General features: G+C 35.9%; 1 protein-coding gene across 1 annotated transcript; it reads right to left on the bottom strand.

The window, feature by feature from the left end:
- Nucleotides 1–19518: 19518 nt before the first annotated feature.
- On the bottom strand, nt 19519–23468 carry LOC107607322 (uncharacterized). Its single transcript, XM_016309290.2, has 2 exons — nt 23370–23468; nt 19519–20043 (listed from the first exon to the last, which is right to left on the bottom strand). Exons 1-2 carry the CDS (start codon nt 23466–23468, stop codon nt 19519–19521), a joined length of 624 nt encoding a protein of 207 aa, XP_016164776.2.
- Between the last annotated feature and the right edge of the window lie 838 nt (nt 23469–24306).

Genomic DNA, 24306 nt, shown 5'->3' with positions numbered 1-24306 from the left:
AGAGGAATAGGAGTCAGGATTGCAATGATATGTATGTATATAATATTTGTAAGTTGCTTGTGTAAGAAGTTTTGTATATATGTATATGCTTGTTTGTAAAAAGTGAAAAAAAAACTTTCGATTTTTAAAGAAAACAGCGATACGGTTTTGAGTTAAAGGCTCCTATTTTATTATTAAGTATATAGAAGTCATCGTAATATCATCGCTATTAGAGTGGCGCAGCCAGAAGCGTGACATTCTGATAGTAAGGATGTTACATTATGATATCAGAGCAGTCTTTCTTGTAGAACCTAAGAAATGGACCAACTATGCTTCAATTTCATACTCTGGGCATCTATTATGTTGTAGGTCTTGTCCGGATGATGAGAGTTAGAGCTTTATGCACATGACTATCTACTGATTAATGAAGTTAGTCTATCATTGCATATCTCATGGTATTAAGTTTGGCCAACTTAACGCTAATAGTTTATGTATATGAGAACACAAACGGGTTATCATAGACGATATAGATATAATAGGTAACGCATGTCGCAGGTTTTGGGAACATTAGAAGTTGTATCTCGATGTTACTCGGTTATGTATCTTGTTCTTTCATGGTTTTCCTTGAAGCTCTTGTTTGAGATTTCTTTCTCAGAAAGTAAATTGAATTATTTTCCAACACTGTTCTTAGTTCATATGCATTCTTGTTTGATCTTAATTACACATGTCTACTTAAATTCCTTGAATATCTGCTTTGTACTGTACGTTTAAACTCTTCTTCTTGACTCATGTACTCTTTGATGTGCTTTGAACTTGTCTTGGTGCAATATACCTTTTAAGGTTCTTATTCCGAGTTCTTTTTAAAGAAATTGTGATTCAATTATCACTTAGTCGACCATATCTATAACCATTCTTTAAATTTTAATAAGATTGCTTTTTGATTTGATATACACTCCTTTATATGAATTTTGAAACTTTTTTATACAGTTTAAAATTGTTTGTTTCCAGTGCATCTTCTATTCTTTTATTGATTTCGAAAATATATTTACTTTAAATATAACTTGATTTCCCAATGACTTTGTTACAATTTTTACGCATATCTTTTTTACTTGATTTTGTACTTAGGTATTCTTCAAAATTCTTGAAGAAAATTTTTGCCTTTATTCCAATTGATCTTAATTTGACAAACTTCACCTAATTTATTTTAATTTGTATTTAGTTTAGCATAACATATTATTTATGCATTTGTTGTTCTTTTGAAAATGTTGGACTCATATCTTTCCTTTTAAGGATGGACTAATTCCTTCTTCAGCTTTTCGTTTCTATGGATGTCATATTTGATTCTGTTCTTAATCATTCTTTTAAATTTTGTGAACATTACCATTACTCTTAGTTTTCCTTCTCTTGTGAATCTTATACTTATCTGAGTCAGCTTGAATTTATTTCAAACTAGTGCACCGTTTATCCTCTTATTGTTCTTACCAAAGTTTTTTTTATCAAAGATTCTTTTCTTGAGATTGTGATATGATTTTCTTTCCGACACACTTCACTGCTTGTACATCCTTGTTTACTTGTGGTTTCAACAATTCTTTCAAACTCTTGCGAACATTGTCCTTGTTGCTTGTCCTTCTTTTTTGAGGTCTTGTATCCTTCTGAGTAAATTCGAGATTTGTTTTGTTGTCACATGCGACCATTAGACATAGCAACCGATGCGCTAGTTCTTTAAAACACATTCTGCGGGTGCGAAAAGTGAAGCTTGTAAGTGTACGATGTTACAAGATGTTGTGCAGTTTTGATTCCCACGAAGGAGTTTGTGGATGTTAAACTTGTGACCTGTAGCAGGTTTGCAAAGTAATTGAAGAGGTTGAGAATTCCTGGATGATCTGTAGGATAAAGTGATGCGTGAGAATCTTATACCCTTTTTCCTATCATTTTCTACTTGTTTTTAGTTAGATTTTATTAAGTTTTATTATATTTTAGTGCAAAAATCCTCTTTGGATTCTACTTTGAGTTTTTTAGTGTTTTTATGATTTCAGGTGAATTTCGGGCGAATTTGGCAGAGTTTGGTGCAACAACGAAGAAAGGATAGTAGATGCTGTCAACCCTGACCTCCTTGCATTCCATCGAGCATAAATTGAGCCATAGAGGTCAAATTGATGGGGTCTCAACGGCGTTAGAAAACCAATTTCTAGAGCTTTCCAACGATATATAATAGTCTATACTTTTCTTCCGGAATCACTGCCGGCGTTTAGCGCCCAAGAAAGAGTAACTCCCGGCGGTGAACGTCCATTTTGGTGCTGAACACCAGTAGGGGGCCAGAATCAGCATCATTACACTCCCCTTTGGGCGTTTAAATGCCCATTATTGAAGTTAAACACCCCAGCAGCTTGAATCACTCCTCTTTGGGCCTCTCAAGTGGATTTAGCACTTCTTAGCTTATTTTATTTTCTTTTGATAATTTTTAATTACAAACAATATCTTTTAGGTTTAGAATTCAATATTTTTTATTTGATCTAGATTTGATTTTTGTTTTGATTTAAATTTGAATTTTAATTCTAAGTTTAGTCTTAAAGGTTTTTACTATAAATAAGGGACTTCCTTCCTCTAAAGGATCACGTTCCCAGGAGGGAGAATCAGATCTTCTTCCATACTTTTCAGAACTTATTTTCTTTGTAAAGTTATGAGCAACTATTCCTCTTGGTTAAGGTTAGGAGCTCTGTTTAATTCTATGAATTAATATTATTATTCTTCTATTTTAATTAATGTTTGATTCAATTCTAAGGTGTTGTTTTCGTTCTTAATCTTATGAATCTGGGGTAGAATGCGAGTATGACCCCTTATTCTATATGAGTTCTTGTGATTCTTGAGAGAGCTATCTTGCTTGAGCTACAGCTTGAAAACACTCCTCCTAAACTGCAATCTACCTAAGCTAATTAGATATGTGACATAAAATCTTGTTAGCTCTGGGTAATTGAGGTTTTTGTGGTGCTAAACTGGTTTTCTAAACTTCACCCTCTGATCTGAAACAATTGACCTTGTCTGTGGCATTTTAGTAAAATTAGAGTAGATTAAATCGCTAAGAGATTAGGTTTTAATCACTTATGGTTTGCCATGGAATGAATCACTCATTATTAAAATAGTTGGTAAGAAGTCTTAATACGGAAAGATAAACATCTCCGAGACCTTACTGTTTTCTCATCATTGTTTTATTCCAGATCTTTTTACTTGCCTTCTTTATTTGATATTTTACTGTTTATGCGTTACATCAACACAACCATCATTTACTATTTGCCTGACTAAGTCCAACAAGATAGCTATTGCTTGCTCAATCCTACAATCCTCCTGGGATTGACCCTCACTCACCTGAGGTATTACTTGGACGACCCGGTGCACTTGCCGGTGAAGTTGTGCAAGTTCTAATTTCGCACACCAAGTTTTTGGCGCCGTTTCCAGAGATTGTTTGTGATTGACAACTACCGGTTGTCTTGTTGCTTAGATACTTTTATCAGTTTTGACCATTTATTTCCTTTTGAGTTTCTAATTTTGAGTTTTACATATTTCTTTACTTTTTTTTTCGAAAAGTGTCATTTTTAATTTTCTCTTATTTTCAAAATTTTAAGTTTGGTGTTTCTCAGTAGTTTTTGTTTAATTATTTCTCTTTTTGATTTTTGAATTTGGTTTTGTTTGCTTCCTTGAATTTTTTATTTCTTTTTTGTTTATCTTTTTCCTTTAATTTTCGAATTTTTTTGTCATCTTCTTTTTCTTTAATTTCAAATTCTAAATTTGGTGTCTTTTAATTTTTCCTTTTTCTTTATTTGATTTTCAAAAATTATTTGGTTTGTTTTCCTAAATTTTTGACCATTCTCTTAGCTATCTTTCCCTTATTTTCAATTTTCTTTGTCTTGGTTATCTTATTTTTAATTAATTTTAAATTTTAAGTTTGGGATTTCTTTTTATCTTGTTTATTTTCTTAAAATCTTGACTTCTATCTTGTTTACCTTTTCCTTTTAAATTCGGAATTTTGTTATCTTCTTTTTAGTTAATTTCAATTTTTAAATTTGGTGCCCTTTAGTGATTTTTTTTTTGGTTTAATTAATTTACTTTTTAATTCTTGAATTCTATCTTGGTTATCTTTCTTAATTTTTGAAATCTTGTCTTATTTATCTTTTCTTTATTTTTGAAACTTTGCTCCAAGTTATCTTATCTTTATTTAATTTCAAATTTTAAAGTTTGGTGTTCTCTTTTCTTTCTTTTTGAATTTCAAAATTTTTTCTTTTAAAAACCCTTTCTTTTGAATTTTCAAAAATTAATTCTTGCATCTTTATCTTGTTTTGATTTAATTTCAAATTTAAGTTTGGTGTCTTGTTAGTGATCTTTTTGTTTAATTTAATTTTCTTATTAATTTTCGAGTCATTTCTTGTTTGTCTTTCTTGATTTTTGATCTTTATCTTATTTATCTTTTCCTTGATTTTCAAATTTAGTTATCTTATCTTATTTTCATTTAAATTCAAATTTTAAGTTTGGTGTTTCTTTAGTATTTTCTCTTTCTTTTTGCATTTCGAATATTTTTAAAATCCCTTTTTTTCTAATTTTTTTAATTTGTTTTGAAATTTTTAGTTTTTTTTTTTATTTTTGAATTAGTATTCTATTTTTTATTTATTTTCAAAATTTAAAAAAAATTCTTTCTTGCTTTTTTTGTTTACCACCTGGTGCGTTTAATTTTGTTTGGTATTTTGTGCTGAGGAAAAAATAATGGAAAGAGATCACATGGGTTACTACTCATATCTAAGAAGTGATTCATATTATTGTGGATGGAGGAACTACCCGGATTTTGGTTGGCAAGGTCAAGAGCAAAAAGATGTCAATGTTCCATATTCTATCTATGAAGAACCATCATCTCCTTACTTATATCAAGAACCACCATATCCATATTTATACTAAGAACCACCACCTCTCTATCCTTATAAAAAACCATCTTCTTCTTGTTCATATCAAGAACCATCATCTTTTGATCTTTCCTGCTAAGAACTAGAGCAAATAACAGATGAAATTTTGCAAAAATTTCCATCCTTATCCCCTACTTACATATACCAAGAACCACCACCTCTCTATTCATACCAAGAACCATGCTCCTTTTACTCATATCAAGAGCCACCATCTCATTATTCATATCAAGAATCATCATCTCCTTATCAAGAACAATTAGCTTTAGATCTTACGATAAAAAAATTATGGAATGCCACTCAAAGTTACATACATGATATGACAATGAGTGTCAAAAAGGTAGAAGGGCATCTGGAGGTGATTACCAAGTGTTAAGCAGAAGAACAGGCAAACTCCCTCACAAGAGAAGCAATACAAATTCCTGCAAAAGAATGTGAGGGAATCATTCAAAGGAGTTCATACCCCAGTGAATTAGAGAACTCTCCACCCTCACACATGGAAGAAGAAGAAGATACACGAACAAAGGAGGTTGTAGGGGAGGAAAACAATTATGGAAATTTACACTCCAATGAAGCAGAGAGCTACATAGAGGGTGAGTTCATTGAATCACTAATTCAAGAGGTTCTTGATGAAGGGTATACTCCACCCATCATACAATACCCAAATCCTGAATTCAGAATGGTAGGGATAATCAAGGAATGTACTAAAAAGGGGACTGTGACAAAGGAACAAAAGATGATATCCATGAAAAAGAGAAGGTCAGCAAGAAGGAATCCAACCCTTACCCTAACAAGCAAGTAGAATCAAGCTGATAACAAAAAAAGAAAACTTGTTAGGAGAAATTCAAATTCGAGGGCACTACTCTTCTCCAATGGAGTCATTTCTTTTAACCAACTGGAAGAAGAGGAAGACAATTCAACAATCAAGTGTCAAGATAATGACGTTAAAGAAGCGCTTGCTGGGAGGTAACCTAATCATAAGTATCCCTTAGTTTAATTCTATTTTGATTTCAGTTTTCTTTAGTTTGAGTTTCTTTTAGTAGATATTTATTTGTCATCGATTTTCATAGTTTTCCTTGCTTTTCTAATATTTGTGATCATGCACAGTACTTAGAACAGGGAAAGGAGGACTTAGAAGGAAGAACAGAGTGCCCTGAAGTAGGAAGGGTCTAGCGCTAAACGCCAGGCTGTGCGTTCAGTGCCAGAAAGGAGGCAAGCATTCTTGGCATTAAATGCTAAAAAGGGAACAAGCTTTCTTTGCTTGGGGACAAGCAAACTTTTTAAGTATGGTGTTGCAGAGCGAGCTCTAGGTTTAAGATTATCATCAATGGCACCAAGTTTATCATCTTCATGGAAGATCAGCAGCCACCATAACTGAGGTGGTTAAGTTTTATTATCCCTTCTTTTATCTTGATTCCTGTTTCTATTCTAGCTTTGGCATGATCACTATTAGAATTTTCTTTGCTTTCTAGTCCAGTAGTTCAATTTCAAAAATTTTATGGTTAGAAGATGTCTCATGTATTACTTACTAAGTTTAAGAAGAAAATTTTTGAAAAAGAAGTAAGTAAGATGCACAAGGTCTTGAGTTATATTATAAGTCATTCTATTTACTTTGATGTGGTGGCCTTATATTTATTTTTTGAATGTATGAATTAACTGTGCATACTTGATGTTGGAGTTGGGCATTTTAGTTCTTGAGGAACAGGAATTTAGAGAAGTATTATTGATTCTCTGAAATATTAAAAAGATTAATTCTTGAAGTAAAAGAAACAACAAAAGAAAAATAAAAAGAAAAATCAAAAGAAAAAAGTCAAAAGCTTTGAGCATCAGTGATTAGGAGGGTCAAAATTGGCCTAAAAAGCTCAAAAGACTTGCTATCCCTAACTATATGCTTGTGGTGTGAGAGTGTTAAGTAATCTTTGAGACTGAACATTTAAAGTCGTGACCCAATGCTGTAAAGAGTACGCTTAAGGCTCTGAGCACCACTGTCTGGGAATAAAAGCAAAGCAAAAGTTGAATCCAAAGGGTTCCCCCAGTTAAGTGCTTGTGGCGTTCATGTATCAAGATAAGCTTGAAAACAAAACGCTTAGAGTCACGGCTAGACTCAAAGGTGAAAAACACCAAAAGAACAAAAGCTATGTTCAAGAATCAAGAAGAACTTAAAGAAGAGAATCAATAATATAATCCGAATTCTAGTTTTAAAGGATTCCAATATTTCTGATCTTCAAAGGATAGTGAGATGCCAATGCTATTCAGAAACAGAGTGTTAATAGCTCCATTCAGTATTTAGATCTGAGCATGAATGACAACTCTAATTTTATGTGTTTTCTCTTCCTTGGACCTATATTGTTTTGGTTGCTTGAGGACAAGCAACGGTTTAAGTTTGGTATTGTGATGCGTGAGCATCTTATACCCTTTTTCCTATCATTTTCAAGTTATTTTTAGTTAAATTTTATTAAGTTTTATTATATTTTAGTGCAAAATCCTCTTTGGATACTACTTTGAGTTTTTGTAGCATTTTTATGATTTCAGGTGAATTTCGTGCGAATTTGGCAGAGTTTGGTGCAACAATGAAGAAAGGATAGTAGATGCAGTCAACCCTGACCTCCTTGCATTCCAATGAGCATGAATCGAGCCATAGAGTTCCAATTGATGCGGTTTTAATGGTGTTAGAAAGCCAACTTCCATAGCTTTCCAATGATATATAATAGTCTATACTTTTTTTCCGAAATCAATGCCAAATCTGGCGCTAAACGCCGAGCCTGGCATTTAGCGCCCAAGAAGGAGTAACTCCCGGCGCTGAACGTCCATTTTGGTGCTGAACGCCAGTAGGGGGCCAGAATCAGCATCATTACACTCCCCTTTGGGCGTTTAAATGCCCATTATTGAAGTTAAACACCCCAACAGCTCGAATCACTCCTCTTTAGGCCTCTCAAGTGGATTTAGCACTTCTTAGCTTATTTTATTTTTTTTGTAATTTTTAATTACAAACAATATCTTTTAGGTTTAGAATTCAATATTTTTTATTTGATCTAGATTTGATTTTTGTTTTGATTTAAGTTTGAATTTTAATTCTAGGTTTAGTCTTAGAGGTTTTTACTATAAATAAGGGACTTCCTTCCTCTAAAGGATCACGTTCCCAGGAGGGAGAATTAGATCTTCTTCCATACTTTTCAGAACTTATTTTCTTTGTAAAGTTATGAGCAACTAATCCTCTTGGTTAAGGTTAGGAGCTCTGTTTATTTCTATGGATTAATATTATTATTCTTCTATTTTAATTAATGTTTGATTCAATTCTAAGGTGTTGTTTTCGTTCTTAATCTTATGAATCTGGGGTGGAATGAGAGTACGACCCCTTATTCTACATGAGTTCTTGTGATTCTTGAGAGAGCTATCTTGCTTGAGCTATAGCTTGAAAATGCTCCTCCTAAATGCTCCTCATAAAATCCGGTTAGCTCTGGGTAATTGAGGTTTTTGTGGCGCTAAACTGGTTTTTTGAACTTCACCCTCTGATCTAAAGCAATTGACACTGTCTATGGCATTTTAGTAAGATTAGAGGAGATTAAATTACTAAGAGATTATGTTTTAATCACTTATGGTTTGCCATGGAATGAATCACTCATTGTTAAAATAGTTGGTAAGAAGTCTTAATACGGAAAGATAAATATCTTTGAGACCTTACTATTTTCTCATCATTGTTTTATTCCAGATCTGTTTACTTGCCTTCTTTATTTGCTATTTTACTATTTATGCGTTACATCAACACAACCATCTTTTATTATTTGCCGGACTAAGTCCAACAAGATAGCTATTGCTTGCTCAATCCGACAATCCTCGTGGGATCGACCCTCACTCATCTGAGGTATTACTTGGACGACCCGGTGCACTTGCCGGTGAAGTTGTGCGAGTTCTAATTTCGCGTACCATAAAGCACGGTTAAGAATGGTGGAGATAAGTTATATCGAGGTTGGGAAAGTGGAAGATCTGAAGTTGGTACGAGATTAGTGTGCCAACATTGTAACCGTGGTGGCAACCTGTTTTGTAACCTTTCACTATATTACACTATCATCACATGTTTGAACCATATAATTTTTGCATCAAGCCTACATTGTAGTTTCTACTTCACACCACACTATTTTCCCTATATTTTATGCCACATGAATATCTTGGTACTTGAATATATATATATATATATATATATATATATATATATATATATATATATATATATATATATATATAATGCTGGGTTTTTTGTTTTTTTTCTTAAATATGTTTAAAAGTAAAATTAATGGAACCTCTTTCATTTTGTATCAATTTTAGAGGACGAAAATTTTTATAAGTGGGGTAGGATGTAAGACCTTGGAATTTTGAAAATGAAATAATAAGCTATTTATGATTTATTTTATTTATTTAAAATTATATTTTCAGAGATTTTCATATTAATTGGGTATTTCCTTATTGATGATATAAATCTTTAGTAATTGAAAAATAATGAGAATTTTATTTGCTTTAATATGAATATTTAGATTTTAAACTTTATTTTATGAATAAAAAGAAATTAATTTGATTATCTCTAATTCTTAAATTAGAGTTATTTTTAAATAATAGTATTTCTTTATTGATAATTATTGTTGGATTAAAATTGGTTTTCGATTGTTACATTACACCTATTTTTATTAAAATTACAAAATTATCCTTATACCTAATCCTACCCAAACCTTATCCCTAATTTTGACCTAACTCACCCTCCCTCTAACCTAGCCGCCACCCCTCCCTCTCTGTCACTCTCACCTACATTTTACACACACACACACACACACACACACACACACATGGCTGCCGTCGTCATCGTGTTGCCGTTACGCAGCTGAGGGAGAAACGCAAATGAGAGAGAGACATTAGGGTGGAGTGAGAATAAGCCAGGGAGAGAGAGTCGTCGTGGTGCCGTCATCCCATGCCATTGTCAAAGTCGCATCATCGTCACAGAACCTAGCAACGGAGAGAACAGGGGAAGGAGAAAGAAAGCGCACGAAGATGAGAGAGAGATAGAGAGAGGTCCGAGGCTAATCAAGTTTCCTTCACCGTCTCCACTGTATTTATTGCCGCTGATGTCATCCTCCACCGCTGCCAAAGTCTCCGGTGAGTTGCACGCCATCATTGGAGTCGACATTCTATCATCGGCGTTGCCAGAGGCCGCCGTCGCCACTATTTGGGTTACGGTGGTCAACGCCGCCACTGATAGGATTCACCGAAGTCACTCGCTGGAGTTGTAGCTGCTCTGTTCTTGGTTCCTTTTTGTGCAATAAGTCATTCTTGCGTAGAAAACCCTCACCACTAGTGTATATGTATTCTGTTATTGTTTGTTAAAGATTTTGAGATTTTGGTAACACAGGGTCGAGTTCTGGTTATTGAATGTCGCGATTAAAGTTGTTGTTGTTGCAACGAAAGTGGAACGGAACTATGATTGCGACTGTCGCTGTTGCGGGCCGGGAGAAAAATGAGTTTTTGACGCATTTTATAGTTTTTGGGTTTCGACTATTCGAGGTAGGGATTTTTCTAAAAACTTGTTTTATATTTCAGAATTGTTATAAATCGATATTGACGTAAGAAATACATTTTTTGTGATTGTGTGAGTCTTATGGATTGAATTGAGTTGCTCTAGATCATTGCAATTGTTTGCCTGGTTAATTTATTGACAATTTGAGAAGGCTGGGTATTCTGGTTTGTTGGTTGATTTTGTTGAATTGATTTTCTTGATTTATTATAAGCGAATTGATATTTTGAATGATTTGAGATTTGGAAATGATTTGATATTTGGAAATGATTTGAGGTTTGGAAATGATTTATTATTGGCATTGGTTTGATTTTGAAAATGGTTGAGAAGAATTTGAGAAATGGTTTGGTTGGGACTCGAGAAGGATAGCAAAGTCTAAGTTTTAGACGAGATGCTGTTGAAATTTTTATGAGAATTTGGAAGTTTTATTTTGGTTAATTTGATTGAAGAATGATTTTATTTGAGTTTGATTTAACTAAAGAAAAGAGTATGATTTTGGGTGTTTTAGCGACCTTTAAAGTGATTTTTAAAGAATAAATGGTTATGTTATTCCAGTTAAGACTTTGATTTGTAAACTGGATGGTTTTTGGGTCTTCTAAAAGATGTTTAAACTTGAAAAGATTTTGAAGTTAGCTTGGAGTTTTTGGTTGAATAAAGATGAGGATTTAACTTACTTTTCAAGAGGATGAACTGAGAAATGGTTTATTTTTTAATGTACTAAGTTTTTGGATAAAAAGTGATTTTGGTTATTTAAAAATGAGTGTTTAAAAGAGAAATGGTATTTTAAGTTAATTTGGGATTTTTGTTTTGGTGAATATAAGTTTTATGAAAGAGAATTAGTTTTTTTTAAACTCCTTGGGTAGATGCAGGGTTGTGGTTTGCCCTACTTGCTCCTGGTAGAGAATGGTACCTTTCTTGGTAAATGTAAGGGTGTGGTTTGCCTCCAATTGCTCTGGGTTGAGATTGAGACTCTCTGGGTAGATGCAAGGGTGTGGTTCACCCCACTTGCTCTGGGTTGAGAATGAGATTTGAGACTTCCTGGGTAAATACAATGTTCGCCCCACTTGCTCCAGGTTGAGATTGAGACTCCCTAGGTACATGCAAGGGTGTGGTTTATCTCCCTTGCTCCAGGTTGAGATGGAGACTCCCTGAGTAGGTGCAAGGGTGTGGTTCGCCCCACTTGCTCTAGGTTGAGAATGAGATTTGAGACTCCTTAGGTAGATGCAGTGGTTCGCCCAACTTACTCCAAGTTTAGATTGAAACTCCCTAGGTAGATGTAGTGGTTCGCCCCCACTTGCTCCGGGTTGAGATTTGAGATTTTGTTGACCCTCTGTCGCAAGATGTGGCCGAACACTTAGACCTTTTCGGATAATTCCTCCAAGGAAAGTGAATACCTCTTGGAGATGCACGCACTGGGGGACTGTCCAGGGTTTGTTACTGGACATGTTGGGTTTGACTGTATAACTGACAGATGAGCTCATTGGCCATAGGGTAGGCATGCATCATTTGCATCTATGTGACACTGTTTGGGTGTGCATATTGTATTTGGTTTGCCTATGTGAATATTTTTTATTTAACTGCTAATTGCCATACTTGCTATAATTACTCTTGATTGTATTTAAACTTTATTACTTGTGATTATGACTGGTTGGTTTGGACTATGGTGGTTTAAGTGGTGATTTGATTATGCTTTGAGTCGGAGGCCATGATTTAATTTTGTGTTGGGCCAAAGGTTGTGAGTTCATTTGTGTTGGGCCGGAGGCCGTGATTTGGTTATGTTTGGGACGGAGGCTGTGATTGGATGAATCGGTGGTAAGTTTGGTTAGTATGTCCTCTGGTATGTAGTGAAACCCTTTGGGTATTATGTTTGATTGGATTTTATAAATTTAAAATATGAATTTGAACTTTCGGATAATTAACTGGTTATTTTCAAAAAGATTCATAAGACGAGCGATAATCACTGCATTTGAAAATAGTTTTCTTTTAAATATCTTCTTATGATAATTCTTAAACCCTCTACTAAGAACCCACGAGGATGATGTTCTCACCCCCTACAGACTTCTCTTTTCAAGACAGACTAGGAAGCTTATGAAGTTTTTACTGAGTTCTTAGCTTTGCTGTTTTTGTTTTGATATGTTAGTTATAGTTTTTCCTCACCTTTTATTATTATTATATTCTTGTAAGAGGGATAAGAGTCAGAATTGTAATGATATGTATGTATATAATATTTGTAAGTTGCTTGTGTAAGAAGTTTTGTTTATATGTATATGCATGTTTGTAAAAAGTGAAAAGGAACTTTCGATTTTTAAAGAAAACAGCAACATGGCTTCAAGTTAAAAGCTCCTAGTTTATTGTTATGTATATAGAATTCGTTGTAATATCCTCGCTATCAGATTGGCGCAGCCAGAGGCGTGACATTCTGATAGTAAGGATGTTACACGATGCATTCTTTGTGAACCATGTTCACTTATTTATATCCCAAGTCTACCTAAAATTCAAATTCAAAAACTAAATTTTTATCTTATCTTTTAGGAAGAATAATATAACTAATGATAATAATATAAATCCTAATTAAAACCAAATCAAATCAAATCCTATCTTAACAAAATCTTCCTTAATATCGACCGAAATTGCATCTTCCAAGGAGTGGGCTTGGGCTTGGCATTGTGGTGTGGCACACCATCTTATTGTGGGCTTGAAGGCATTGCACGCCACCTTTTTGGTTTCATTGAAGGTGTTACATGCCAACTTGTGGTGTTGCACACCAGCTTATTGTTCCTTTAAAGGCGTTGCACCCCCTTGTGGTGGCGTTGCGTGCCAGCTCTTCTTCTTGGTTCAAGGCATTACATGCCATTCCCTGCATTGCACGCCAGCTTATCTACTTCTTGGTAGGCGTTGCACGCCACCTCTTGCCGTGGCACGCCAACTTACTTGGTCTTTCGAAGGCGTTGCATGCCTTCTCTCTTGGCATTGCACTTCAAGTGATGCCTTTGGTGGTGCTTCCTTTGCCTTTTGGTTTTGTTCTTATATTTTCTTGGAATCACTTAGAAAATATATTAGTAACAGAAAATACCACAAATCAATCGGCTTAGATGAAAGAAACTGTAATTAACTTTATGAAAATATAAAAAAATAGAAGAAAAACTACTAAAGATACGAACGCATCACAATACTAAACTTAAAACTTTGCTTGTCCTCAAGCAAAAGGAAAAGAAAACAAGGTTAAACTTAATGAAGAAAAATTGAATATCTTTGTACGTTCAAGTCCAACTCAATAGTGGGGTTTTTCAATAATCTCTGTGATCATAAACGGTCTTTTCTTATCTTAATGAATCTTGAAATCTTGGGATCAAGAATTTTAAAAAACCCAAATTCAGATGGTATTATGAGATTCCTCTTAAACTTATTTGATCCTTGAAGTCGTTTACTTTATACTTTTGATTCGGGAGAGATGTTTGAAGTGTTGACCCTATGTGCTTTGTCTCAAGGCAGCTTTTGATGTAGACTTTCAATCGATAATCTCGAGCCAGTCGACCCAAGTTACTGGGTGATAAAGCACCCATTGAATTTAATACCCAAGCCTCTCCTTGGCACAGTCTAATGAGAAAAAATTAATGCTCACGGATACCGGCAAGTGCACTGGATTATTCAAGTAATACCACGGTGAGGCGATATCGTTCTCACGAGGATTAACAGATTGAGTCAAGTATTGACTAGTTAAATATCTAATTAGATCGATCAAACCTTTGATTTTGGATTGTGGATCTTGAAGAAAAGAAGAAACAAATAAAAAGACTTGGGAGGATGCTTGAAGTTTGAAGAAAATCATTGCATGAGAATGTTAAAGGTTTCGGAGATGTTTGATTCTTGGAAGAACAATGTTTATGCTTTCTTATTTAATTCATGCAAAAATATTTTCACAGCAAATCATTTATAATCAAACCCGAATCCCTTGGTGATTTAATTTTCCTAAACTCAATTAGTCGTCAATCCCTTGGTCAACTAATCGAGAAAAGAGGTGAAGAACAGTTTCGATTTTAAGCCGCACAATCTTCAAGAACTATCACTAGCCGAATTATATGTCACTTATTCGAACTAGCTCTAGATAAGTGAAGATTGTGATATGATTTTTAAGCTAATTCTGAAATTAATACCTCTAAATATAAAATCAAAATCCAAAATAAAATTAGAATATTTTTCGATAGTTCTAACCATTATTGATGAAGAACAAAACTCAATCTTGAAAAAGTAAAGATGCATGAATTGGAATGAAGAAAACACTTACATCATTAATCTTAAAACCAAACAGAGCTCCTAACCTTCAACGGAGGAGGTTTAATGACTCATGATGAAGAAAAAACTAATCCTAATTATGAGAGAGGTGTGTGATCCACCGATGGATGGATTGGGATCCAAAGATCCTCCTCCCGATCCTCGATCTTGTGAACCCTGTTCACTTATTTATATCCTAAATTCCATCTAAAATTTGAATCCAAAAACTAACTTTAATCTTATCTTTAGGAAAGATAAGATAACTACCTACTTAAATTAAAATTAAATATTAACAATAATTCAAATCTAATCTAGAAAAATCCTAACAACTAAATCTTTATCTTTCTAGAAGAAATTAGTGATAACTAATATCTTGAATCTTAAATCTTTGGATGAGATTAAAGCTTCTTATGATTTATATAATTCAGATTGGGTCTTAATAATGTTGTATCCTGGGAGTTCAGGTTGATGAACGCCAAGCGTATGTCTTCAACTTTGGGCCTGGCCCAACTGCACATTCAGAATTTGTTTGAACGATGGGCTTGGGAAGCTACCACCAAGCGTGTGTGCCAAAATGGGGAGGAACATCGGGCGTTTGGAAAGGCCACTGGGCGTGCATGTTTGGCTGTCAGGCGTGAAGTGTGGCCGCCAGGCGTCCATGCTTGAAGGCTTGGGCATCCAATTTTGTTCCTTTGGGCCTAGTTTTGTTTCTTTGGGCTCAGTTTAGGTCTTTCTTGAACCGTATTTATGTTTTCTTGTTAAAAGGCTTGAATTCTTGGTTATTTTGAGATAAAAACTCGTGAAAACATAAAAATATTAACACAACTCCAAATACTTGATCATTTATGAAATTCCACTATAAAACATAAGAAATTTGATTAAAATCTAAGATAACAAATGAAAAAGAACCATAAAAACTACTAAAGATACGCAATCATCACAACACCAAACTCAAAACTTTGCTTGTCCTCAAGCAAAAAAAAAAAAAGTAAACACAATTTATCTTAAGTGAAAAGAATTGAAGAGTTTACAAATTTAATTTCAAAAAGTGGGATTTGTAATAGTCCTTATAGTTACATTCGGGCTTTTCTTATCGTTGATCAATATTGTATAATTAGAATTTGAGAATTTCCAAAAACTTATATCCAAATTGTATTATGAGAATTCTTTTGGGCTTATATGACTTGAAGGTAGTTACTTCATATTTGATTCGGGGAAAGATCTTTGAGACTTTTTTACTCTAAGTGTTTTGTCACAAGGTTGCTCTTAATGGACTTTCAATCGATAATTCTGGGCCAATTGGCCAAGTTATGGTGTAACACCCTAATTAGCCTAAGCTTTATCTCGAGTCGTAAAGCAAAGGTTAATCAGAGATTACGACAGTTCTAAGCTCAGATATGATATATATATATATATATATATATATATAGAAGAGTAGTATAATCTAGAAGCCCGATGAAGAATATAGCTCAAAGACAGGATTTCAAAAGTGCAAAATGTACTAACAAAGATTCTAACTTAAAGCACAAGATATAGATAAGGTGTATCAAAATATAATAGTGTAATATCATAAGAATCTAGCCACGGCTCGCAGAGTTGAAGCCGGCTAGCCATATACAGACCAAAAGAACCAGACAGTAAAAGCAACATATACAATTTTGTTCTCTCAATACAAGCCTCTAGGCAAAACAAAATACAAAAGTGAGAGACATATACAAAATAAACCACAAAGACTCAAAAAGGAAGTCCGGATCCTCCGCTTCTGTCACCAACCAAACAACTCACCGAGGTGGGTTACGACCTGCATCTGAAAAACACAACAAAAATATGGTATGAGAACCAGAGGTTCTCAGTATGGTAACAGTGCCCAGTGATGTAGGATATAAGACCCCAGGATGCCAAAGGCAATCCTAAGCTCCATATCCATCACAAGAGTTCAAACTTAAAGCATACTAAAACAAATAAGCATAAAATATAAACCTTGACATAACTAAACCGGGTAATTCTATCTTAGGGGATTTCTATTCTAACCAAACACCGCTGTCCCACAGCCTTCACCAACCTATCCTCCATGCGATCCCATTGCCACCGCCTTCTGAACCTCCACAATCCCAGTAGAAAACACAGTTACTTACAATGCAAGTAAATCACAAGTAGAAACATATAAGGCAAATAATTCAAATAGCAAATAGGCATGTTATACAAATAGGCAAGCCATTTCAAGTAGTCAAAGCATACAAACAGATAGAAAATGCATATGATGAATGCATGTCCTACTGGCTGTGATATCACATTGTCGGTTCAACAGCCAACCCGACACAGCTTCATGGAGAAGTCTCCCTTCGGAATCCTCATATGGGAACCCCCGAGATATAGTGCTCGGATCACTGTCCAGGTACCGGCGCCTGCATGCTCTAACGATCCGAAGGGATGCGAGCGGAATACTCTTGCCACCGGCCTCGCATCTAAGCGCAAGCGGGACGAACCACCGCCCTTACACCGCCGCCGCTACCTCGACAGGAGGGATCCAACCACAACCCTGCCGGGCGCATAGCGTCTTATAGTCTCAATATCAAAATGATACATCAGTGGTTTTCAGAAAACATTTTCAGTAAAAGATGGATCCATCACTTCATCCAGAGCCTTCAACTCTTTTTAACCACTGTTCATTCACATATCAGTTTTTGAACTCAACAGTTCCTTAATTCTCATCTCCTTCATCATCCATTCATCACATACGTTGAACCACCTTCAGTACACCAGAAACCTAGGCCCTCCATTTTCTATTTTCCCAATTAATAACATCTAAAGCCCTGAAATTCTTTACCATGTTTTTAAATACCCAAAACTAGGCCCCAGAGTCTTAAAATGGTGTTACAAAAGCTTACAACCTCGTTGGTAAGGTAGAATAATTGAAAACAAAGTAAATTTTGAGAAATAGGGCGTGTGCGGCTGCACAGGGGTGTGTGCGTACGCATAGATACTAAAATCCATAAGGTTTGTTCGCTCGCACAGGGTGTGCTAGCGCCCCCAACAGACTCCCCTTCCTGACTTGTGCATGCGCACAGGGGTGTGTGCGTCTGCACAGGTCGTAATTCTCCATTGATGTGCGCGCGCACCAGCTCTGCTAGCGCTGCAACCAGTAGGCACATCCCTGCCTGTGCATGCGCACAGGTGTGCGTCCGCACATAGTAAGATTTTCGCAGGATTGTGTGCGCGCACAAGGCTGTGCATGCGCACACATCAGAAATCATAAAATTCTGCAACTTAGCAGAATTTCAAATTTTTAACACCAACTTTGAATGATCATAACTTCCTCTAAAAAATTCCAAATTTTACAAACTTTATATCAATTTAAAGGTTTTTCAAAGATCTTTAATTCTAAATAAATTTCATCAAATTTTGAAAACCGAGGCAAAAGTTATGATCATACAAAGTTCACCAAAAATCCCTTTTTACCCAACTTTCACATATACCCAAATCTACCAAATCCACAAGCCACAATACCAAAAGTCCATTTACAGCACAATTTACCCTCTTGGGTTACGATTCACCATTTTCAATCACCAAACCCCAAGTATATAGCTCTAAAATCAATCCTCCATCAACACATTCACCAATCATCACTTTATCTCTATAAATTCTCATTTTCATCCTCTTTCATACATTACATTATTATCCATCAATATGCAATCATTCAAAATCATAAATCATCATATCTCAACATCATCATTTCTCAACATAGCAACATCAATCCAACATACAACATCAACCAACTATCATCAACAACCATATAAATCCAACCTATCCTATAAGTCACTAGCCTAAGTGTCCATGAATATTATATACTACATAGAGAAAACCGAAACCATACCTTGACCGATCCTCTATATGCACGAAAACCCCAAATTGAGCCCAAGATAAGCTTGCAATCACAATCTAAGCCACCAAGAATCTCCAACAAGCATCAACAAGTTCCAAACTCACCATAATCAAGTTATATATACATAAATCATCATAAATCAACCTAGGGCTCATTATAATTGAAATTTCACAAGAGTTTCAATGTTTGTTACCTTGCCCAATAGTTTTGGAAGCCAAAACCAACATCAATCAAAGGCTAGAGTGTACCTAAACACCCAAAAATCACAAAACCTCACTTAGCCAAAACCCTAGATTTTCGAAACTTTGAAGAGAAGAACTGAGAAGATTTCGTGGTTACCTCTCCAGTTTCTTAGATGAGTTTTGTAGAGCTCTTCACAAGGAATGCGTGACCGCAAATGGTGCGGCGATCGGAGCTTCGTAGCTCAAGATATGAGCTTGAGAAGATGGAAGTGAATAGTGACAATGGAGTTCTCTTCTCCTTCTCTTCTCAGCTGGTTGTGGGTGTGTTTGAGTGTGTTATGGTTGTTTGGGTTCATTAAATGAACATTATATGTGTTGGGCTTGGCCCAACTTGGGCCCGGTCCAACTCGTTAGCATTTTTTGCACGTTTGGCCCAACTTCGGGCCAAACCTTTAAATTTAACGCATGGTTTTTCATTTCTAATATTTTTCTAAGGTTTTTGACGGTTTTCAATTTTTCTCGTGCGGTACCAGGCAGACTTGAAGTGGTTCAATCGGTTCAACTGCTGGTTTACGGTTTTTTGCGGTTTTTTGTAGAAAGCACATTTTCTGACTCAGAAAAACCAACTGAGTCCAAAAATTACTTTTAAATCCTCAAATTCTAACTCTAACTTTTTGGAACATAATTTAGGCAATTAATTACTTAATTAACCAGTTGATTAGTTGTGGTTCTTACATTCTCCCCACCAAATAAGAAATTTGCCCTCAAATTTGAATTACCTGAGAAAAGCTCGTGATAATCCTTTCGCATATCAGACTCCAATTCCCACGTGTGCTCCTCAACTCCTGCTCGCTTCCAAGCAACTTTGACCAACGAGACTTCCTTTCCTCGCAACTTCTTCATGCTAGTGTCATTGATCCTCACTGGCGTTACTTGAAAGGTTAAGTTCTCCCTCAACTCAACCGACTCAGGCTCCAACACATGAGCCGCATCTGACGTGTACTTGCAGAGTTGTGACACATGGAATATGTCATGCAGGTTAGACAGATGAGGTGGTAAAGCAACTTGATACGCCACCGGCCCGAATCGCCTTAAAATCCCAAACGGTCCTATATACCTCAGATTCAACTTCTTGGTCTTGATTGCTCTTCCAATCCCAGTTGTCGGTGTAACCCTCAGGAACACATGTTCTCCTATTTCAAATTCTAACGGCTTCCTTCTCTGGTCCTGAATGGGCAGAAAATTGCCAATTAAGAATTTATAATAAGAACTGCGTTGCAAGTAGAGTTCTTAACTAACGAAAATTCCGCTTATCAATTTAAAAGGGTTGTCACAAATTTAGAATAAAAATACTGGGAGTAGAAATCTCAGGTCGTCTCCCAACGAGTTGACAAAAGAGTGCTATTTTATTAGTCAAGAATTTTCTGAGAAATTTTAAGAGTTGGAGAACAGAAAAATAAATGATTGTAAATTAAGGCAATGTAAATTAAAAGAGATTTATGTGTTCAAAGTAAAAAGCCTTGACCGGGAAAAGATTAATCGGAAGTTCTATCCTTGTTGGAATTCTCTCAAGTGTAATAGTAAGAGGTTGTTGTTTTCACTTAGTTAACCCTTACCGAATAAAGGAAAGTCAAGTGATTGAGTTAACTCTTATTCACAAGTCCTAATCCTCTGCTATGGAAGGATTAGCGTTAGTGACTAGAGAGCCAGCCAACAACTTCCAATTAAAACTAACACTTGAGTATTCCAACTCAAGGGTCTCCTTTCAATCAACTCCTAAGTCAAGTTGGGAGTCTACTCCATTGACATGAATACAACGTTCACAAACATATAAGAAGAGTAAAAAGAAAACATGATAAATTAAATAAAATAGAAATTGAAAATTAATTAAAGGTAAAAATAGTTCTTCGCATTAATAAATCCCAAAATCATAAACATGCGTATCTAAACAGGGTTAATGGGCAATAAAAGAGTAAAGGAATAAGGAAACAAACTAGAATAATGGAAACTTCAATGGAGGTAGTGACTCTTCTCAATATCCAAATCAAAAGCATACAAACTCTAAAACTATGAATGTGAAGAAAACCTAGAGGAATGAGTAGTATTCTCTCAAAGATTCAAAACTAAAAACTAAAAACTATGCGAATGAGAATGTGTCTTGAGTCTCTGCTCGTTCCCTGGCTCTAGTATGTGTTTCTGGGCAAAAAACTGGGTCCAAACTCAGCCCAAAATCGTCCCTAGTGTTTTTTGCGATTTCTGCAGGTAGCGCATGTCACGCGTACGCGTCAGTCACACGTACGTGTCACTGGTCATCTTTGCATGTCACGTGTACGTGTCAGGTACGCGCACGCGTCGCCGTGCAAACTCCAAATCATACGCACGCATGAGCCATGCGTGCGCGTCGCTCCTCGTTGGTTATCTCCTTTATTTCTTGTGCTCCTTCCATTTTTGCAAGCTTCCTCTCCATCCTCTGAGCTATTCCTGCCCTATATAGCCTAAAAACACTTAACACACAGATCACGACATCGAATGGTATAAAGGGGAGTTAAAATACACAATTTAGAGGCTTAGGAAGCAAGTTTTCAACCATAGAACAAAATTGGGAAGGAATTGTAAACTCATGCAAATTGTATGAATAAGTGTGCAAAGACTTGATAAAAACCACTCAATTGAGCACAAGATAAACCATAAAATAGTGGTTTATCAATCTCCCCACACTTAAACATTAGCATGTCCTCATGCTAAGCTCAAGGAGATATAAAGAATGAATGGGGAAAAGTAAGACTCATGAGATACAACCTATGAATGCAACTATATGCTAAGATGTTTCTATCTACTTGGTTAAAAGTAAATAAGCTCTCCAAGACAAAAATAAACCAGATTCCACTAATTCAAATCACATAATAAAAGACAGGTAAACTTGTAAGAGGATAGCTCATGAAAGCAAGGAACATAGAATCAAGCATTGAACCCTCACTGGTAGTGTATATGCACTCTAATCTCTCAAGTGTCTAGGGTTAATCACTCTACTCTTCTCTAGTCATGCTTTCTAGACTTTGTTCTTCATCTAACCAATCAACAAAAATTTAGTATACCAATGCAAACATCACGAGGTCTTTTCAAGGTTGTAATGGGGCTAAGGTAAGGGTGAGGATATATGTATGGCCAAGTGAGCTATAATATGAATCTTTGACTACCCTAAGTTCTCACCTAAACACACACACACTCTATGTAACTCTAAATTCATGCCTAGCTACCCGTAATTCCCACTTTTGTATCACATACTCATGTACCAAATATTTCTTTAGTTTCACCACATGTGCATTGATCTTTTATTAAAATTAGCATTGGGGTAATTTTGTCCCCTTATTTATCTATTTACTTAATTATTTGAATATTTTTGATTTGGTTTTTTTTTAAAGGTAAAAGTAACATAATATATCAATGCACATGGTATTTTAATTTTTCTGGTCTCACATGAGTAGGCACCCAAATTTCCAATATTTTGTCAATAGAACATTGTACACTTTCATCAACCCAAGTTCCCACAGTTCTCCACACTTAATTGATACACAATCTCTAACTTAAGCTATCCAAAGATTCAGTTGAGGTAATTAATTATTTTTCCGCTTAAGGCTAGTGATGCGGTAAAATATAGAACAAATGGAGATTAAAAGGCTCAAGGTGGCTAACAAAGGTGATTGAAAGGGCAGGCTCTTTGGGATAAGTGAGCTAATAACAAATGATGGCCTCAATCATATGTATGCGTGCAAATACACTAAACAATGGACATATAGAATGGAACAAAATATAGATTGCAATCATAGAGAAAAGAACACACAAGAATAATATTATGGTTAAATAGTGTAACCATGTAATTAAGCTCAAATCTCACAGGTTGTGTGTTCTTAGCTATAATTCATGTTCCAATTTACAGTCTTCAAATAAGTTTAACACAAATTTTCAATTTAAATTAGTGAAATGCTATAAAAAGGGTCTTGAAAAGAAATTATTACTTCGACCAAGCAAAACATATATGCAAACAATTATTATCATGCAATCTATCCTATCTAACAAAAAAAAAAGTCAAATGTTGGTGTTAAGAGAGAGAAGTTACCTCCGGAAGTCAAGGACTCACCTCCCCACACTTAAGGTTTGGCACGGTCCTCCGTGCCATCAGTAAGGAGCAAGGTAGGGCTGGAAGCATCGCCTCCGTTGTCTGGTTTGCCATGGCTCCCTGTGCTACTAGATGAAGGGGAGTCTGGGGTGTCCTTCTGTTCTAGAGGTGGGTAAGTACCAGCTATGAGTTCCTTCAGGTAGTTGTATCGGCGCTTGTTACGGCGCTCCATTTGCTTCATCTGCCGGTCTTGCCGGTCGAACCTCTCAAGGATCCGAAGGAACATCTGATGGATGGATGGTGCTTGTGGTGTGGATGGTGGAGTGGAAGAGGGAGGAGTATCCAAGGATGGGCCAGCAGGCCGGCTCGCAGAGGGAACTGGTGGCCTGATGTACTTCCCATTCGGGACATACTGGTCGGCCCTAGGGATCATGACCTTCGTATCTCCAGCCCGATAGGAAACACCTACTGTAGAGACTAACTCTGAAACCAAGGCAGGGAAAGGCAGGTTACCCGCAATCTGTACATGTCCCATCGCTTGCCAGATGTGGCTGGGCAAGTTGAGGGGTTGCTCTATCAGGATGCACCAGATGAGAACAACCATGTCTGCTGTGAAGGTCGACTTTTGAGTGCTCGAAAAGACATAGTGGGAGATCCCCACTGTCTCCTCTTTATTCGGGGCTCCACAAAATCAACAAAGTGTGTTGGAACAATGAGTAGATGCTCATTGTTGTAGCTCCTCTCAGCTAGGATGGGGAACATCTGTTCGCAATAACGGTTAGCAAACCATGTGGAGTCTCGGGTGGGAAAAGCTTTCTCGGAGTCATCAACTTTAAGGATTCTCTTCACCCGCTTTGTTGGTGGCTTTACACTGGTAGATGGAAGTGCTTTTGCCAGTGTTCTCTTGGTTTCTCTCTTTGTTGGTGTCTTGTCAGTGGCCTTCTCTTTTCCTTTCTTGGTACCCATGCCTAAGGAAGAAAGAAAAAGGAAGAATGTGAAGTTTAGATAACTAAAGAACCAGAAGGGAGAAAATTCCAAGTGATAATGAATGCCAAAGGAAAGATGATAGCTCAAATACATGGTAGCTACAACATGTAGGTAAGACATCAATGAGGAACAAGAAGGCAATTCATAATAATTAGATGGAAGAGAGTAAAAGCATGCAAGTAGTAGGCATGAAAAGCATAACTCAAGCATCAATAATTAAATGTGCCAATTTAGAGAGTATGTGTATGATGACAATTGTGAATGATAATCCCAAATACATTTGGGTAGTGTTTGGTGGAGAGATAGAGACGGAAAGACTGAGACTGAGAGACAGAGACTAAGAGACAGGGATTGAAATAAATCTCAGTATTCTGTTTGGTGCAAAA

The sequence above is a fragment of the Arachis ipaensis genome, chromosome B7 (assembly GCF_059453495.1).
Source record: "Arachis ipaensis isolate K30076 ecotype BB chromosome B7, ASM5945349v1, whole genome shotgun sequence".
NCBI lineage: Eukaryota > Viridiplantae > Streptophyta > Magnoliopsida > Fabales > Fabaceae > Arachis > Arachis ipaensis.
Note: the sequence above shows the minus strand (reverse complement) of the source record. Positions and strands in the feature narration are given on the sequence as shown.

Bases quoted from the DNA above. Each gene is read 5' to 3' on its own strand.
- LOC107607322 (XM_016309290.2), bottom strand. From the start codon at position 23,468: ATGGGACATGTACAGATTGCGGGTAACCTGCCTTTCCCTGCCTTGGTT. The intron at 20,044-23,369 runs GTCATGATCCCT...CTGCCCATTCAG, and splicing joins ATCGGGCTGGAGATACGAAG to GACCAGAGAAGGAAGCCGTT.